This window comes from Moschus berezovskii, chromosome 6 (assembly GCF_049115385.1).
Source record: "Moschus berezovskii isolate FMDL1 chromosome 6, NW_MosBer_1.0, whole genome shotgun sequence".
Lineage (NCBI taxonomy): Eukaryota > Metazoa > Chordata > Mammalia > Artiodactyla > Moschidae > Moschus > Moschus berezovskii.
In genome coordinates this window covers 21692381-21712809 of record NC_142465.1, presented here as the reverse complement: position 1 = coordinate 21712809, position 20429 = coordinate 21692381, and the positions used below count along the sequence as shown (strand labels likewise).

Below are 20429 nucleotides of genomic sequence, written 5' to 3'. Positions count from 1 at the left end.
TTTCCTCTCTGTTTCATTTATTTCTACAATTCTATCTTCTAGCTCGCTTATCCAGTCTTCTGCCTCTGTTATTCTACTGTTTGTTCCCTCCAGAGTGTTTCTGATCTCATCTATTGCATTATTCATTGTATATTGACTCTTTTTTATTTCCTCTAAGTCCTTATTAAACCTTTCTTCCATCTTCTCAGTCCTTTTCTCCAGGTTATTTATCTGTAACTCCATTTTTCTTTCAAGATTTTGAATCATTTTCACCACCAAAATTCGAAATTCTTTATCAGGTAGATTCCCTATATCTTCCTCTTTTGTTTGTGTTGGTGGGCATTTATCTTGTTCCTTTACTTGCTGGGTATTTCTCTACCTCTTCATCTTGCTTATATTGCTTTGCTTGGGGTGGCCTTTCCCTCTTCTGGCCGTTTGTGGAGTTCTCTTTATTATGTAGTTTCCTCGCTGTGTGTGGGGTTGGACGGGTTACTTATCAAGGTTCCCTGGTTAGGGAAGCTTGTGTCGGTGTTCTGGTGGGTGGAGCTGGATTTCTTCTCTCTGGAGTGCAATGAAGTGTCCAGTAATGAGTTATGAGATGTCAGTGGGTTTGGAGTGACTTTGAGCAGCCTATATATTGAAGCTCAGGGCTATTTTCCTGTGTTGCTGGAGAATTTGCATGGTATGTCTTGCTCTGGAACTTGTTGACCCTTGGGTGGTGCTTGGTTTTAGTGTAGGTATGGAGACGTTTGATGAGCTCCTATCGATTAATGTTCCCTGGAGTCAGGAGTTCTCTGGTGTTCTCAGGATTCGGGCTTAAGCCTCTTGCCTCTGGTTTTTGGTCTTATTCTTGGAGTAGCCTCTAGACTACTCTATCTGTCATTTCCAAGGTGGTTCCCTCTGTTTTAGCTTCTGTGTTTGCTGGTCTCTTCAGTGTCTAATTTCTGCCCTGACACTAGGGTGCGAGTGGACACTTTTTAAAGGCTCAGTTGTTCAGTCCTTTTCTGGGAAGGGAGGAACACTGCAGACAAATATCTCTGGCGTCTGTGGGGAGTACTCGCAGCGTCTCGGTCACACTGGGTTTGACCCCGCTCACATCGCGTGTGCTTTTCCAGTCTACACTGCACAGGCTCTAGGTTGCTCTGCCGGGAACTGTCCGAGGCCGGTGCTGGGTTGTATGCACTTCCAAGGTCTGAGCGGCTCAAGTTCAGGTTCTTGGGTACTCCACAAATGTGCAGACTTGGTTGGGCCTGCGTATTGTGCCTTCCCTGGTCCGAGCAGCTCAGGTGAGCAGGTGTTTGGCGAGCGCAGTTGCTGTGACTTATCGCCTCCCCAGTCCCTGCCACTTGGTTTTCTGGGTGTACAACCAGCGCACCTTCTCAGGTGGATAATGACTGGCCCAAGCCCAAGAAGTCTTGATCAGCAACAAGCCTGCCTGCAGTTTGTATCGGATGCCTTTGTGGGGCCGCGGTTGCCCCCTCTGGCTCTGGCTGACCTCCCTGCCTATCTCGGCGGGGGGGGGGGGGGGCGGGATGGGGGATGGGCCAACCATAGCCAGCTCACTCTGCTCAGTCCTTTGTTCTGTGAGCGGGGCTGGCAGAGTCTTAGGTTAGAGCTTTCCACCTTTTTGTGGGGACGCTATCCCAGTCTGCTTTGCTATCCCCAGTTCTCTCAGATTGTTCTCACAGCATTCAAGCCCAGTCCTCTCTCTAAGCAGTTCAGCCGGCTCCTCCCTGCCCAGCCCCCACTTGCTAATGGCGTATGCAGGCATCTGCGCTGCTTCTCCGCTGGGAGTTACTGTTTGGCGGGTAATCTGTGGGTTTTAAAAAAATCTTTAAAAAAAAAAGAGGGTTATGTGGCCCTCTGAGGTTCCAAGACTTGCCACAGATTCGCCAGTGAGAGTGTTTCCTGGTGTTTGGAATCTTCTCTCTTTTTAAAGCCTCCCTTCCTGGGGCGGAGCTCCGTTCTTACTTCTTTTGTCTCTCTTTTTATCTTTTATGTTTTTTCCTACCTCCTTTCGAAGACAATGGGCTGCTTTTCTGGGTGCCTGATGTCCTCTGCCAGCATTCAGAAGTTGTTTTGTGGACTTTACTCCATGTTCAAATGTTCTTTTGATGAATTTGTGGGGGAGAGAGTGGTCTCGCTGTCGTATTCCTCCGCCATCTTGTTCCTTCTCCCAAGATGACATTCTTTTCCTAACGGTCACACAGCAGCAGCCATTCTCCCCAGTCCCAGCCCTGCATTCCTGTGTGTAAGTCACCCCAGTCGTGTCTGACTCTGTGAGACCCTAAGGACTGTAGCCCACCCGGCTGCTCTGTCCATGGGACTCTCCAGGCAAGAATACTGGAGTGGGTTGCCCTGCTTTCCTCTAGGGGATCTTCCCAACCCAGGGATCGAACCCAAATCTCTTATGTTTCCTGCACTGACTGGGTGGGTTCTTTACCATTAGCACAACCTGGGAAGCCCAGTCCCAACCCTAGAAATTAAGATAAACAGCAGGAAGGTAAGGGAGGGAAAAAACAAAACAAAACCAACCCTGGGAAAGAATTTCAAATTTGAATGTGATTGAAAGATACATGTGAAATAACTATGGGACCGCTGATTTTGGACTAAGTTTATAGGCAAAGGACTAGATAAATTTTCGACATCAGGCTGAATGGGAATTTAGAGTCAAGAAGTTAAATAGGCTTCTAACAAAATAAAGTTAGTTTTATTTGCCTAAGGTTTGGCTGGGTCACGTGTAACCCCTAAACACTTCCCCTTTCCAGTTGTCGTTTTCCCCGGAATAGGGAGAGAAAGTTTGTGTTTTCTCCCCTGCACTTCCTGCTAGGGCGCAGTGGAGAGATTGCAGCATTTCCCAGTGGACAGATGGACTGTGGAGAGAGGAGGCAGAAAACACAAGCTGCCACTAGTCTGTTCCTCTGAGGAATATCTGAGCGTCAAGGCCGAAGAAGTGTAAATGGGTGAGAGGAGCCCTTTGGGAAAATGTTTTTGGACGCTCTAAGGATTATGCAAGAGGAGAGGAAAATGTGTCTGTGAGAATCTAGGAAAGGAGCTGAAGGCAATTAGAGATGTCATTGTCAGCCTTCCCTTGAGGCCACATGTCCTTTCCTATAGGGATATAGCTGGTTGACTGGAGGTGCCTGTCTGCACAGAAGGGAACATTCATTCTCTTCATTCTGGGTGCCCATGGTGCAGCCTTCTGTGTAGTATTATTTCTATTCCTTTCTATCCTCCCCTTCATCTAAATTCAAATCACATCAAGCTTTGGAAAGAAGTGGAATTAATTTTAATGGCGTTCTGAAAATTTATGAATTAAAACAAGCTTAGTTTTTGTTTTGTCTTAAGATTTATGGGACGTAATTAACAAAAGAAATGCAAAATGTTTGTACCCTGAAGAATGCTGAAAAAGAAAATAACTGAAATATGTTTTGTGTTTTATTATTAGAGCCAAGAAGAAATGGGAGCAAATAAACCTGGAGGTTGAGAAAAGAGAAAAATGAGAAAAGAGAAAAGAGCCAGAAATCATCTGATTTACAATCAAAAATGAAAATTCAAAGAATGAGATACTCAAGTACTCTATACTATATACTGGATAGCCAAAGATGATAAAATGCAAATTCTGAAAATAAGATGCAGGAAGTACATTGTGCTCTTTCAAAACTGATAAAAATGCAAATTACAAACAGCTGCCTGTGTATTTGTATAGGTCTGGAATTCATTCGATGCATTGCCACAAACATTTAATAAAATTTAAAAGTTTGACAATTAAGATCATTCTTTAATTGTAGACTAAGTTAGATTGCACAGATTGAGAAGCAAAATTGTGCCTTTGATCTCTGTTTTGCAATATTCTTTAAGGAAGAAACCTCACATTTTCTTTCTTTACCTAGATTTTAACTGGGCCCTCAGTGATAGTTACAGATAAAATGTAAACAAATTCAGTGAAGTCCCAGGGTTACAGTGTGGTGATGAGTATGAGAGGAATTCTAATAGATACACACTTTGATGTGTTATAGAAAGAGACAAAGTCTGTTTTTTCATTCAGGGCAGTTACTGAACAATGTCTTTTAATTGTCAACTACAAAATCTACCTGCTTGAATGTGCTATGATCAGAACTTAAAAACAAATATTTTCCTACCATGGGAACAAAAATTATATGATCATACTGGAGAAAAGGACTCATAAAAGAAGAAAAGTGAATTAATCACAGGGTATCCCAAAAATCTGAGTGAGCTTTTAAGGTTTCAGAAACTCCAGAAGTATAAATGCTTATGAATCTAAGAGAGAGACATCATTTGAAAACTTATTTCCATTTCGTTTGTGCTTGTTTAGAATTGTGAATCTTGAATAACAAAATTTTCTTATTTAAAAAATTTCATCTGTAGAGTGACTGAAACAAAAACTTGAAGTTAAAAATTTATTCTTTAAACTTAAAAACAAGTATGAGATCTATATAAATAATTAACCTTTCAAATGATATGTTTGTAAATTTGTAACATTTGTACTCCCACATTTATGAAAGTTCAGAACTTCATTAAGACTTTGGAACCCCCTGTATTTGTATTTGCTTGTGTCTTATGGTTACTGGTAGCCTCTTGTTCAACATTTATTGGAGAAGAGAGGCAATCAGGACTCTAGAAATATTTTATTTTTACAGCATTTTCTAAAATCACTGAGGATGGTGTTTGCATCCATGAAATTAAAAGACTCTTACTCCTTGGAAGGAAGGTTATGACCAACCAAGACAGCATATTAAAAAGTAGAGATATTACTTTGCCAACAAAGGTCCGTCTAGTCAAGGCTATGGTTTTTCCAGTGGTCATGTATGGATGTGAGAGTTGGACTGTGAGGAAAGCTGATCGCCGAAGAATTGATGCTTTTGAACTGTGGTGTTGGAGAAGACTCTTGAGAGTCCCTTGGACTTCAAGGAGATCCAGCCAGTCCATCCTAAAGGAGATCAGTCCTGGGTGTTCATTAGAAGGACTGATGTTGAAGTTGAAACTCCAATATTTTGGCCACCTGATGCGAAGAACTGACTCACTTAAAAAGACCCTGATGCTGGAAAGATTGAGGGCAGGAGGAGAAGGGGATGACAGAGAATGAGATGATTAGATGGCATCACCAACTCAATGGACATGGGTTTGGGTCGACTCCAGGAGTTGGTGATGGACAGGTAGGCCTGGCATGCTGTGGTTCATGGGGTCGCAAAGAGTCGGACATGACTGAACAACTGAACTGAATTGATGCTGTGATTCCAACTTGTAGAGTAATAAACCCTAATTTCTTGCTTTTAAAGGGGCTCTATCTCCACACTTTCAAAAACTTGAAGATGTAGTCATTTTGTTGTTTTCTTTTACACATAGACATAAATAAAAACTGGGCCAGCAAAATATCCTGGTAAGATAGACTTGAGAGGGAGATAAGAAAAGAGCTGAGTTGAAAAGCTGTCTGTTAATTGATGGAGGAAGAAATGCATATAGACTCTTAAGTGTACAAGTAGTGCTTTTAAGCTTAAATTCCATAGTGCCCCTGGTTAGGCAGTTGCTTTTTTGTCACATAAAAGAGCTTTGATGAATTTTACTGGTGTTCAATAATTCTATTCATTTCAAAATGCAATAACAATAAAAATAATTGAAATAGCATTTACTGGAAATGTAGTATATTAGTTTACCGGGGCCACTATAATAAAGTACCCACAAACTGAGTGGCTCAAACAACAGAAATTTATTGTCTCACAAATCTGAAGACCAGAAGTCTGAAAACAAGGTGTCAGTGGGTTGGTTCCTTCTGAAGGATCTATTGTAAGCCAAGAGGTACTTGGCTTACAGATCAGTATCTATCTCTTTGTGTCTCTCTTAATATCAAAATCCCTTTATATGTGTTTCTGCATTCATATTTCTTCTTTTATAAGGATACAGTCATGTTGGATTAGGGACTATCTAAATGACCTCATTTCAACTGTGTAGACCTTATATCCAAGAAGGTCACATTCTGACGTGGTGGGGTGTTAGACCTTGCAAAAGAGATGAATTTGGGAAGACATAAAGGTGGCTCTGGGACCCTTCCATGGGGATGAGTAGTTCTTAGGTGACACATCCATTCAAAGACTCCAGTCTCCCTAAACCTTTGAATCCCTTCCTCTACAGTAAATCAAGGCAGGTCTGGCATTTCTAGCTTACTCTTTCTGGACTACTTTTTAGTCCATATTTAAACCAACCAACAAACCAAATTATTAGAACCCTTTCTAACTCCCTGAGCCGCAACCAAGTGCAAAATCTCTGCCTAGTGGGAGAGATTCAACAAATTAGGCTTGATCTAACTTTTTGTTCTTTCCATGATTATTTTGTATCTTTAATATTCATTCCCACATGAATTCCCTGAGTTTTTGCCTGTGTAAATTAGCAAACTCAAGTAGTTACTTTGATGTGTAGCATACATCCTCATGCACTGCACACTGTACTTTAGGAGCCTACTGGGACTTGAGTCTAGTTATAGATGGAGTAGCAAAGAGGTGTCATGGGGGTGGATCCTGAGGGAATCAGCATATCTGGCATGGCAGCTATCTCAAGGTTAATTTCAGATGGGGGTGGAAAGGCTGCTTCTACTGTGGGGTAGTGAGACTACTTCTACTGGGAAAGAAGGTATCAAAATTTAGCGGCTCCATGTTCCCAGCTCCATCAGTCTTCCTACATATTCCTATTTCAATTTTCAGGATTATGTTCCTTCCCAATCAATGCTATCATTGTAACAGTAAATAACCTATGAGCCTGGGAACTCAATTTGCACTGTATTAATTCAATCATTATAACAATTCAGTCACTTTAGGATGAAATTTTGGGTCTGTTTTCCAGCATTCTCAACACTGTGCCTATGAGCAATAGAGAACATTCATTCAGGGCAGACATAGAACTTTTCCAGTCATTTATTGATGTATGACCTAGGAATTTACATTTATGTAAATTAAAAATTTACATAAACACATGACATTTGCATTTGTAAGTGTAAAGAAAAATGCACGACAGTTGTGAGTTTAAGTTTTATTCAGGGTCTTATTTGTGAATTATCGCTGGGGAGATAGCTTCTCAGTACCTCTGAGTAACCAGCTCTGAATAAGTAGAGGAGAAGCCAATACATACATATATGAATTTTTTTGGCTAGGAAAAATGTAATCAAGCATATATATAACAAATCTTAGTAAAAGATTACTGCTAATCGCAAAGAACAGGTATCTCACAATGATTTTAGAGCTTTCCTATGTATGGGAAGGTGCACAAAACTGGGATTATTGAAGTTCTTCCTGAGATGTTTAACTATCCAGTGGCCTGTTTATTCCAAAACTCAGCATGTCTCATCCTGTTTTTTCCATCCTGAATTCCTCTCAGGGCATGCTGTGTCAGTGAGCAACTGCAGTGGGTTGTGATTTAACCCTTAATATAACTACTCCATGTTCCTTTTTGTTTTTCTTTAAAAATCCAAATTCCTGAGCTCATTTTTTTTCTTTTGTTCAGTGACATCAGAAGCAATCAGCCAATCTCATATTTGTTAGCTTGACAAAAATGTTTGAAAGTATCATATACATAGTTACATGGATCCTTTCCCTACCTAGATATTTGATAATGAGTATCCAGTGGTGATATTTTTGCATATTTCTATTGCCACTACACACCATGAGCTAGCAATGCTTTATTGCTAGAAACAGAATAATCAGTGTCTTCAAAACTAATCAGATTAGAGATTCAAGGGCAGAAAACCCAGGAATAATCCAGAAAACTCATCCTTATGTTCCCATACAGCCACTCTTAGTACCAAAATTTTGATTAGGATTTTCCAGAGAAACATAACCAATGGGGGGGGTGTGTGTGTGTATAGAAAAGAGAAAGAGATTAGTTTAAATAATTGACTCATGAATGGGAAAAAAATTTGTGCATAAATCTATAAAACATTAATAAAAGTTATTAATAACACCTAAGAAAATAATATTCTAGACCAGGATCATGGATAACCAAACACAATATATTAAAAAATGTCAATTGTCTACAAATTTGATCAAGTAATGATATCATGTGAACCAAAATTCTAACAGGTGTTTTCATGAAAGTTCACAAGCTTATTCTGAAATTAATATGAAATTCCAAAGCCTTAAGAATAACCAAGATACTACCAACTGAGAAAAATAAAGTGTGGGGCTTTGCCTGTCATATATTTAGATTTTGTCTAAAGCTTTCTAATATTATAAAACTATATTTTATACCTGAAGCAGCATAGTGTTGACATTATTATGATATTTGAGGCAAAATTAAAGAGAATGGAGAAACTAGAAAACCAACCTACACATCTATGTCAATTTGATATATGTCAAAAATGGTCCTATAGATCAGTTGAAGAAGAAGAGGTTATTAAATAAATGTTTTTGGAAATTGAGTATCCCTAAAGGAAAAAAAAAAAAAGGCAATGGACCCCTAATCTTCCACAGAAAATAAATTTCAAATGACTCAAATACAATGTCACAGGCAAAATTTAAACTCTGCAAAAACTACTTGTTGAATGAATACGTGAATCTTAGAATATTTAGAATGTACCACTGAATGAAAAGTTAAGCTTCTATTTACTGCTATGCTTGCCAATATTTGGGTAAAGGAAGGCAGGCAAGAAGAGGAAGGCGAGCATGTTCAACTCCTAAAGCGCAAGAGCACGCTAGGTGTACTTTCCTAAAAAACAAGGGCATGTTTATAAAAACCAGGCATCAGTACTCCTGCATTTATCACCCAAGAGGCTGTGTTTTACTTTTCTTATTTAAAACTCTTTATTCCTTTGATATAGGTAACTTCTTACCTTATAATATGACTATTATACATTTTAATCTAAATCCTCTTAGATTTACCTGAGGGATCCAAATAGCTTGTTTTCCATTCTAATCTTAGGATATATCTACGCTATCTTTAAAGACAGTTTTCTATAGTCAGCCTTTCTTTCAAAAATAATATCCGGGCCCTTTTACCAGAGGCTACCATTTGACCTGGAAATCAATTTTTTTACTTACTATTATTTTGTCACAAACTGGAGACTAAACTGCCTGAAAAAGTAAAAACCACAGCTTCTACTTTCCTCCTGAAAAGACTCAGAAGGACAATTTGTACCATTTGAAAGCTAATCAAAACCGATCGCCCACAGTAAGGCTGGGAGAATTTTCATTTCAATTGAATCTGCTTTGGGTTGGTTTTGAAAAGCACTGTTTGTGGAGATAATTGCCCCTATTGCCAACTTGATATTTATGTTCTTTCCCCCAAGGAAAGACTGCTGTAGAACAAATTAAGGGTGATTATCAAGGAGAGTAGGTAATTGCAATGAATTCAATAAATTCACATGGGCTTTGGAACCAGGGGACATTTTTAGGCTCCTGGCTTTGCCTTTTGCTAGTTGTTTGACCTGGGAGAAAATATTTAGTCTCTTTGTGCATAAATTCCCTCACTTGTAGTAATAATATCTTTCTGATAGGGTTGTTTCGGGCATTAGAGATAAGTGAAATGCCACGAGCTGTGTCTAGGATAGAGGAGATTTTCAGGGCTTCCCAGGTGGTGCTAGGGGTGAAGAAGTGAAGTGAAGTGAAGTTGCTCAGTCGTGTCCGACTCTTTGCGACCCCATGGACTGTAGCCCACCAGGCTCCTCCGTCCATGGGATTCTCCAGGCAAGAATACTGGAGTGGGTTGCCATTTCCTTCTCCAGGGGATCTTCCTGACTCAGGGATCAAACCTAGGTCTCTTGCATTGCAGGCAGACACTAACCCACCTGCTAAAGCAGGAGACATAAGATGCAGGTTCGATCCTTGAGTCAGGAAGATCCTCTGGAGGAGGGCATGGCAACCCACTCAGTATTATTGCCTGGAGAATCCCACAGACAAAAGAGCCTGGTGCCTACAGTCCATAGAATCATGAAGAGTTGAACACAACTAAAGCAACTTATTATTTAGGCAGAGGAGGTTTTCAACAAATGATACTCATTTATTATTATTAGAAGTTATCTGACAGGTTATCACTACTTGTTGATCAATATAATAGAAATAATGTGACCATACTCTCAGGACTTAACCTGACATCTTCTTTGCCTGATATTGAACAACGACCAAATATAATAAAATCTGTATATTTCTGCTGGAGAATAGGCAGAAATACAGTTTGAAGTTGTTTTTGAGAACAGATTGATAATTCTCAGACTCACTAGCTCCTTTCCTGAGGTCTCCTGGTGACTAAAGGATGAACAAATGTTTCCCTTTTTTATATTTTTGATTCAGAAACAAATTAATGTCCAATTTTAATATATATATACACACACATATATAAAACAAAAAATGAAATAAATTTGATATACCATTAAAAATTAAATAAGTCATAAGTTGTAGAAAAATTTTAAAAGATTCTTTTTTATTTTCCTTTTTAAAATTATGATTGAACAATTTATACCCTCCAGGCATGCAGTGCTAGAAAATTTCTAGCCTAGGGCACTGTAACTGCATGTGCTATGCTGTGCTAAGATGCTGCAGACTTTGTGCAACCCTGTGGACTGTAGCCTGCCAGGCTCCTTGTCCATGGGATTGTCCAGGCAAGAATACTGGAGTGGGTTGCCACAACCTCTTCCAAGGGATCTTCCTGACCCAGGGATCAAATCCATGTCCCTTAAGTCTCCTGCATTTGCAGGCAGGTTCTGTACCAGTAGGGCCACCAGAGTCGATTAAGTGATTTTCTTGAGATTTTCCACAGGGAAATGATTTCATTTGCCTCCTTCTGATATGCAAGAGCTTCTTTTATCCCTCCATAGTGGGTTATATTTAAAGGATATGAAATTACTTTCATTATACTACATGAATTCTTATTCAAAATAAAATTGTTTTATTAAAAAAGTTATTTAAAATTATAGAGAGAACATTTGTTAGTTGGTTGACTTTATGGTTTATCCACATTATGCTTCTTGCATGGGCCTGAATAATCAAGAATGGCTATTTATTATTGGGAAAAAATAGTTCTACTGATGTAAGTATATATACCTTTGAATCATCTTCAGACTAGCATTGTGTTGTATAATTTGTAAATTTGACTCTCTGAAACAATATATTAACATGCTATTATAGTAATATCAGAGAAGGCAATGGCACCCGACTCTAGTACCCTTGCCTGGAAAATCCCATGGATGGAGGAGCCTGGTGGGCTGCAGTCCATGGGGTCGCTAAGAGTCGGACACGACGGGGTGACTTCACTTTCACTTTCCACTTTCATGCATTGGAGAAGGAAATGGCAACCCACTCCAGTGTACTTGCCTGGAGAATCCCACAGATGGGGGAGCCTGATGGGCTGCTGTCTATGGGGTCGCACAGTGTGGGACATGACTGAAGTGACTTAGCAGCAGCAGCAGCGGCATTATAATAATATATGTTAATATATTAATGTGGTATACTAAGGGTTATTTATTTCCAGAAATGCATAAAATTCAGATCCCATACTTGGTCAGCTTTTGTCCAGTGGTGTGCTGATAAATGTTTGACAGTTGATCTTCAGCAAAAACAGCCGTAGTTTGTTTATTTCTATAGTGTAAAAGCTCTCACCATGGTTGATTTCAAGCTACCAAATTGAAGTCATCGAATACAGAATTCGGAAGAAATGCACACAACTGACTGTCCTAAGGACTGATGCTGAAGCTGAAACTCCAATACTTTGGCCACCTGATGCAAAGAACTAACTCATTGGAAAAGACCCTGATGCTGGGAAAGACTGAAGGCGGGAGGAGAAGGGGACGACAGAGGATGAGATGTCTGGATGGCATCACTGACTCAATGAACATGAGTTTGAGTAAATTCTGAGAGTTGGTGATGGACAGGGAGGCCTGGCGTGCTGCATGCAGTCCAGGGGGTTGCAAACAGTCAGACATGACTGAGTGACTAAACTGAACAGCCTTTCCTGAGCTGGAATGAACTCACTTCAGCACATCTCTGCATGTTCTCTTTGTTATAGTAAAATAATTTAAAATAATCTAATTTAATTCAGTTCTGAACCAGTTCCAATTCAAGAGGTTTGTGACATCCCATTAACCTGTATATTGTATATCGCATGTTTGTTTATTTACAGTTTTTATCCTTAAGAATAAAAGCATCATGAAGGTAAGGACTGTTTAGTTTATTATTGCTTTCTCTAAGCCTCAAATGACGGCTCACACATAGTAGGCAATAAATAAGGACTTGTTGAATCAAAGGAAGGAGACTCAATCTCTGTCTTAAACAAGATTACAGTCTATCAGAAAATGAAATGAAATAATTATTTAAGGGGAAAAACAGATTAGAACATGTAATAATAAGTCAGTATTTTTCTAAAGTTGAATCTTAAATTATAATAAAATCCATAAATTATAATTAATAATAAATTTTAACCTTTAGCACAGCTATATTTTACTGAAGCTTTTTGTGTTGATTGTGACTGAAAATAAAAAAAGCAATGACACCAACAGTAATAGCAAAATTTTATAGATTGCTTACTTCATAGTAGGCATGTGCTAAGTGAATTACATGCATTATTGAATTTAATTCTCATAATATTCTTTCAAATATGCACTATTTTTACCTTTTCACCTTATAAAATGAGAATGCTGTGATTCCAGATTTCTTAGTACTTGTTTAAGTCAACAGCCAAAAAGTGTAGCACTCCATTTCGTACCTAAGTCTTTCTGATTCTAGGATGTATGTTATCAACCTCTAGATTCAGTTTTGTAAACACTAACTTTCTTCTTGGTTGTTACAAAGTGGTCCTGGAGAGTTCATGATTTCATTTAGATGACTTGCAAAGTGCAAAAAAACTTTAAGAAAAGGAATGTCAGTGGCTTAGCGGCAGGAATAATCCTGTCGAAATTTGGTCAAGCTGAAGAGCATTTTCAGGTCTTCTGGGTTAGTGCCTTTGTTTATGAGATAGCCAAGAAACCAACTGGATGGACTGGAAAGAGAAAGAGGGAGTGTTGTGAACGATGGGGTTAGAGAGGGGGGCCGTGGAGACAGGTCAGATGGGGCTTTGTGATTATTTCCAGACTGTAGTCTTTTCTCTAAGAGCCCAGGAAGCCATCTGAAGGTTTGGGGCAGCTGACTGCCACAACCTACCTTCCATTTATAAAGGAGTACGGTGGCTGCTGAAGCTAACAGACTCCATGTAGGCTGAGGGCTGTAGGTTCAGAGAGACCAGTTAGAAGGTTATCACCATACCAGTGAGGGAGCATGTGGCTTGGGACAGGGAGGTGGTGGAGAGGGTGAGAAGTGCTGGATTGTGATGTGTTCAACAGCAGAACCCACTGGATTTATCAGGGACTTGTAAGGTGAGAGAAAGAAAGGATGTAAGGTTAATACCAAGATTTTTGGTGTGAATAAATTGGAAGGCTAGAGACTAAAGAAGTTTTTTTTTTTTTTAATTTATTTATTTTAATTGGAGGCTAATTACGTTGCAATATTATATTGGTTTTGCCATACATTGACATGAATCCGCCCCGGGTGTACATGTGTTCCCCATCTTGAACCCCCCTCCCACCTCCCTCCCCATAGTTTGGTTTTAAGTTATGTTCAGTTTGAGATGCTTCAAAGGGAATGTCTATGATGATAACTGAAAATGTTCACATCTCTTCTAATAATTCCTATTTTAAAAATTTCCGTCCGGTGGCGCAGGCGCAGACGCAGACGCGGGAGACACCCGGCTCTGTCGCAACCAACCACGTGCAGAATAGTGGCTGACAGGAGCTGCCCCGCGCCCAGGGTTAGGGCGGTGGCCGAGAGGAGCTGTACCACGTTCAGGAGGCGGTGGCTGCTTGGGCACCAGAGGGCCGAGAGGAGCTGATCCACATTCAAAGCAGGAGGGGCGGCCTTGAGGAGATACCCCTCGTCCAAGGTAAGGTACAGCGGCTGCGCCTTGCTGGATCAGCTGGGAAGAGATACTCCACGGCCAAGTGGAATATAAGAATCCAGTGTTCTGGGGAGGAAAGAACAAGATGGCGGAGGGATAAGATGGCAAGACCACTTTCTCCCCCACAAATTTATCAAAAGAACATTTGAACGCGGAGTAAAGTCCACAAAACAACTTCTGAATACTGGCAGAGGACATCAGGCTCCCAGAAAAGCAGCCCATTGTCTTCTAAAGGAGAGAGAAGAAATCCAGCTCCACCCACCAGAACACCGACACATGCTTCCCTAACCAGGGAACCTGGACAAGTCACCCGTCCAACCCCACATACAGCAAAGAAACTACATAATAAAGAGAACTCCACAAACTGCAAGAAGAGGGAAAGGCCACCCCAAGCAAAGCAATATAAGCAAGATGAAGAGGCAGAGAAATACCCAGCAAGTAAAGGAACAAGATAATTGCCCACCAACACAAACAAAAGAGGAAGATATAGGTAATTTACCTGATAAAGAATTTCAAATTTTGATGGTGAAAATGATTCAAAATCTTGAAAGCAAAATGGAGTTACAGATAAATAACCTGGAGAAAAGGATTGAGAAGATGGAAGAAAGATTTAATAAGGACTTAGAAGAAATAAAAAAGAGTCAATATACAATGAATAATGCAATAGATGAGATCAGAAACACTCTGGAGGGAACAAACAGTAGAATAACAGATGCAGAAGACAGGATAAGCGAACTAGAAGATAGAATTGTAGAAATAAATGAAACAGAGAGGAAAAAAGAAAATCGAATTAAAAGAAATGAGGACAATATTAGAGACCTCTGGGACAATGTTAAACGCTCCAACATTTGAATCATAGGAGTCCCGGAAGAAGAAGACAAAAAGAAAGACCATGAGAGAATACTTGAGGAGATAATAGTTGAAAACTTCCCTAAAATGGGGAAAGAAATAATCACCCAAGTCCAAGAAACCCAGAGAGTCCCCAATAGGATAAACCCAAGGCGAAATACTCCAAGACACATATTAATCAAATTAACAAAGATCAAACACAAAGAACAAATATGGAAAGCAGCAAGGGAAAAGCAGCAAATAACACATAAGGGGATTCCCATAAGGATAACAGCTGATCTTTCAACAGAAACTCTTCAGGCCAGAAGGGAGTGGCAAGACATACTTAAAGTGATGAAAGAAAATACCCTACAGCCCAGATTACTATACCCAGCAAGGTTCATTCAAATATGAAGGAGAAATCAAAAGCTTTACAGACAAGCAAAAGCTGAGGGAATTCAGCATCACCAAACCAGCTCTCCAACAAATGCTAAAGGAGCTTCTCTAGACAGGAAACACAGAAAGAGTGTATAAACTTGAACCCAAAGCAATAAAGAAAATGGCTACGGGATCGTACTTATCAATAATTACCTTAAACGTAAATGGGTTGAAATTTTCAAAAAGGCTACGAAACAATTCTCATAGCCATCAATAGTTCAGTGTTGAGTTCATGAATAGTTTTTAAAGTTTGGGACAAACTGTAGTATTTGCTATTTGAAGTCCTATTTGTAATTGGCATATTACGATGTAACATTGGTCTTCATTTCCAACTTAAAACGCCTAAAAATGCCTAACAGGTTTTTAGATTTGTGAATTTTAGTTGAAATGTATTTTATGATGTTACTAAACATGCAGAAATATTGAAATATTTCAGAGAACTTATTCACTGTACATTTAATTTATTTTATTTATAAAAGTTATGAACTGTAGAAAAAAAAAAATTCCCAAGCCTTAATTCTCAGATTCAGTACTTATATTAAAAGGCAATTATTTACTTCTTAGTGAACTTAGAATTTTTATGTTTCCACTAATAGACTTCCTTGGTAGCTCTGATGGTAAAGAATCCACTTGCAATTCAGAAGACCCAGGTTCAATCCCTGGGTCAGGAACATCTCCAGAAGAAGGGCATAGTGACCCACTCCAGTATTCTCGCCTGGAGAATCCTACAGACTGAGGACCCTGGAGGGCTACAGTCCATGGGGTTGAGAAGAGTCTGACATGACTGAAACAACCAACACACACACACACTCATTTTCCACTAATAGAAGAGCCAAACCTGAGTTTTAAAAATACTAAACAAAAATCAAGTTAAAGAAAATATTGGTGCTCTGTACACTAGAGGTCAGCAGTATCACATTAACAGAAAGTGAAAAGAGGAAGAAATCACAATAAATATAAGACAGTTTGGGAACATTTATTTCTAACTCACTGATACTAGCAGCAGAAATGAAAACAAACAAAGCATAACCTTTTCATCGAAGACATCTTGGATAAAGAAAAAATAGTTTATTTCAGGTTATAGGGATCCAGAGAAGCTATAATGTAGCTGGAGGGCTTCTGTAGTATCTGAAAATAAATAAAAGCATAAAGACAGATGGAGCAGAGGACACTCTGGGGCATATTTTTCTCTGGACGTCCTTGCTGAAACCACGCTAGCAGCAATGAATTGCATTAGGATAGGGAAGACAGAAGCTTGGCTTGTCCCAGTTCAGATTTGGTATTCCTCTCAAGGGCCAGGCTGCAGCTTTGGTATATATACCTCCTAAGAAAGGTGACACTGCTGCCCGAGGCCCTGCTTAAATCAGTTGTAGCTGTTGGGCCCAGCAGGTCATGAGTGCTTGAGTCGGGGATGGTAATCTTCCTTCCACTGGGGAATAGAGGAGGATGTAAGAAACAAAGCACAAAAAAGAAATAGTGCACAAAGGAAGAAAGCACAGAGTCACAGGAAAACTAATAAAACTTTAGTGTTTGCTGAAAAGGATGAGAAACAAACAAATATTTATTTATTTTAGAAAGGAACACACAGCCTTGTGTAAAATTGGTAGTATATGTATTTGTGTTAGAAAATAGAGTAGGTGCTGATATGGGTAAGCAAACTGTCAGAAGATAATATACTAGATTCAAATTTGAGGGAGGTGATTATTTATTGGAGAAATTCAGTTATTTTGATAAACAAATTGAAAAGGTGTGTGTGTGTATGTGTCTGTGTCAGAGAGTATCTATTTCTCAGGTATTGCTTTGCCTTCTGTGAAACTGCTGCTGGCCAGTGTTCCCGTCGGCTCACCAGTAAAGAATCTGCCTGCAATGCAGGAGCCGCAGGTTCGATCCCTGGGTCAGGAAGATACCCTGGAGAAGGGTATGACAACTCACTGCAGTATTGTTGCCTGAGAAACCCATGGACAGAGGAGCCTGGCAGGCTACAGTCCATGGGGTCACAAAGAGTCAGACATGACTGAAGCAACCTAGCAAGCATGCACAAACTGCTATCAAAATCTAAAAAGACATTCAATCAGGATGCATTTCTTGAAAACAATATTTAAAAATATGATGTTCACAGAAAGGCTTTGTTATGTGTCAAAACTGCTGCTAATTTTTTCTGTGGAATAGAGAAATAGATAAATGTTTATACCTTTTTTATAGGATAAAGGGCAAATGCATTATAATTTACTGCCCCCAAACCCTGAAGGGACAAATGGACTAAAAAACTATAATGCCAATTAGGCACACATGATTGTAAAGTTATGTAAATATAACTCGTTATTTGCATTCACTTGAAGTTCCTGTTTTATCCTTACTTCATTCATCTGTGAATTACACACCTTGGCGCCTTTCAATCACACTCCCCGTAGGACTTTGACTAGGGATTTAGGTATTGCACAGACATTTTGTTTCTCTTTCTTTCTTGGATCATTAAGGCCAGGCTTCCTTCCTCCATCCCATCCTTCCTTAATTCCTACTTCCCTTCCTCCCCTCTTGCTAAGTCCCTTGTTCTCTCTCTTCCCGGTGCCTTTCCTTGTTTCTTGCTGCCCTCACTCTCTCCCACACTTCCTCCTGTCTTGTATCCAGTGAGAATGTGTTAAGCTCACTATACAGCAGACACCATGCTGTATAGCATGATTAGAGAGAAGAAGAGGACACATAGTCCCTGCTCCCAAGAAACTCAGGTTCAGTTAGACAGATATCAGCATAAACAACTTAAGTGCTGCTCGATAAATACTCTGTCAAAGGAATTAGCCTTTTTTCTATTGTAAAGCTCATAAGTCCAGGAAAGTAGCCTATCTATCATTATTCTTGTTTTACACATATGATAAAGGGATTCAGTTCAGTTCAGTTCAGTCGCTCAGTCGTGTCTGACTCTCCGCGACCCCATGAATCACAGCACACCAGGCCTCCCTGTCCATCACCAACTCCCGGAGTTCGCTCAAACTCATGTCCACAGAGTCGGTGATGCCATCCAGCCATCTCATTCTCTGTCGTCCCCGTCTCCTCCCGCCCTCAATCCCTCCCAGCATCAGAGTCTTTTCCAGTGAGTCGACTCGTCGCATGAGGTGGCCAAAGTATTGGAGTTTCAGTTTTAGCATCAGTCCTTCCAATGAACACCCAGGATGATAAAGGGATTAGAGAACTCAAATGGCACACATCAAAATTCACCATCATCAAATAGTGAGTAGGATGCATGGAGTATTTATGTTGCTGTTTCCAGAATCACCGTGCTGCCACTTCAGTCTCGTCTTTCATGATATCTTTTTATCATGTTTCTATAGAATACTTGTATTACTTTTTTATTTGTGACTCTTATTTTACTTCCAGTTCCTTTGTGTCACCTTCATTGATAGCTCTCTTTCTCAACTACCTCTGTAGCTAATATTGAATAATCTTTTTGCAATAGGGAATTTCATGACTGTCTTTCTCCTGACTATATTCCAACTGTTCAATACAATAGAGAACAGTGTTACTGTTAACAGTGTTAATTCAGTGTTACAGATTATTTTATTAGTTTGCATCCTGTTAAAAGCTAGGGAGATCCCAGCTTTTGAAGGATGAGGTATGGTTTATAATAATTTTTTAATTAATAAATTTTATTTTTAGGGTAGTTTTAGATTCAGTACAAATTTAACAGAAGGTACAGAGTTCCCATATATTCCCTGCCCACTCCTACCCACCCACACATATCCCACCCTAGCATGGTTCATTTGTTGTAACAGACAGACCTACAGTGAAACATTGCTATCACCCAAAGTCTACATTAGGATTCAGCCTTGGCGTTGTACTTCCTGAGTTTTGACAAACATATAATGATGTGTATCCTCTACTGCAATGTCATATAGAATCGTTTCACCGCTCTAAAAAAACTTCTGTGCTCTGCCTATTCACCCCTTCCTTCAAAGCTTTGATCTTTTTACTGTCCCTACAGTTTTCTGACATTTCAGAGGGTCACATAGTTGGAATCATACAGTATGTAGTCTTTCCAGATTGGTTTATTTTATTTAGTAATATGAATTTAAAGTTCCTCCATGTCTTTTCATGGATGGAAAGAGTTCATTTCCTTTTCGTGTTGAATAATATTGCATTGTCTGGATGTACCACAGTTTATTTATCTGCTCACCAACAAAAGGACATTTTGGTTGCTACCAAGTTTTGTTAAGTTCTTTTCTTTCTTAGCACACTAATATTATATAAATATATAAAATGAAATTTTTAGTGGTTGCCCTAGAGTTTGCAATATACATTTGCAAAGAATCTACATTTACTTTCAAATAATACTATAGTACTTTGTGGATAGTACAAGCACCTTATAAAAACAAAATAACCCTAATTCCTCCTTTCTGTCCCATTTTTCTTTGCTGTCATTCATTTTACTTATGGATAAGCTTACATAAACACACATATATACATCAGCATACACAACAATATATTTGTTGTTATTATTAAGAAAAAACTGATTTTATATTAAGAATGAGTAAAATGACCATTTTTATTTTACTTTCATTTAATCATTCTCCTCTGCTCTTCCTTTCTCTATGTAGATCTAAGCTTCTGACCTAAATTACTTTTTCACTCTCTGAAGAATTTCTTTTAACATTTAAAAGGCAGGCCTGTATGTGTGTGTGTGTGTGTGTGTGTGTGTGTGTGTGTGTGAGTGAAGTTCGTTCAGTCGTGTCCAACTCTTTGTGATCCCATGGACTGTAATCTGTCAGGCTCTTCTGTCTATGGAATTCTCCAGGCAAGAATACTGGAGTGGGTAGTCATTCCCTTCTCCAGGGATTCCTCCTGACCCAGGAATTGAACCCATTTCTCCCGCATTGCAGGCAGATTCTTTACCATCTGAATCACCAGGGGAGCCCATAAGGCAGGTCTACTGGTAACCAATTCCCTCAATTTTTCTTTGTCTGAGAAAGTCTTTATTTCTCCTTCATTTTTGAAGGATAATTTTTTGGGGATACAGAATTCTAGGTTGGTGATTTTTTTTTCCTCAGCACTTTAAACATTCTACCCATTCTCTTCCTCCTTGAATGGTTTCAGAGGAGAAGTCAGCTGTAATTCTCATCTTTGCTCCTCTACAGGTAAGGCGTTTTTCTCCTCTGATCTCTTTCAAGATTTTTCTTTATTTTTAATTTTCTAAAGTTTGAATATGACATGAGTAGGAATAGAATTTTTTTTTCTTTTTTGTTTTTTTGTGTTTACCCTGATTGATGTTT

At 39.3% G+C, this 20429-nt stretch overlaps 1 protein-coding gene across 1 annotated transcript in view; it reads left to right on the top strand.

The window, feature by feature from the left end:
• Positions 1-2904, top strand: part of ZC3H11D (zinc finger CCCH-type containing 11D) — a 37925-nt gene extending 35021 nt beyond the window's left edge. The window contains exon 13 of the mRNA XM_088836672.1: positions 2810-2904. Within this exon, the coding sequence (XP_088692798.1) occupies positions 2810-2904 (95 nt within the window). The remainder of the gene's footprint in view (positions 1-2809) is intronic.
• Positions 2905-20429: the final 17525 nt, after the last annotated feature.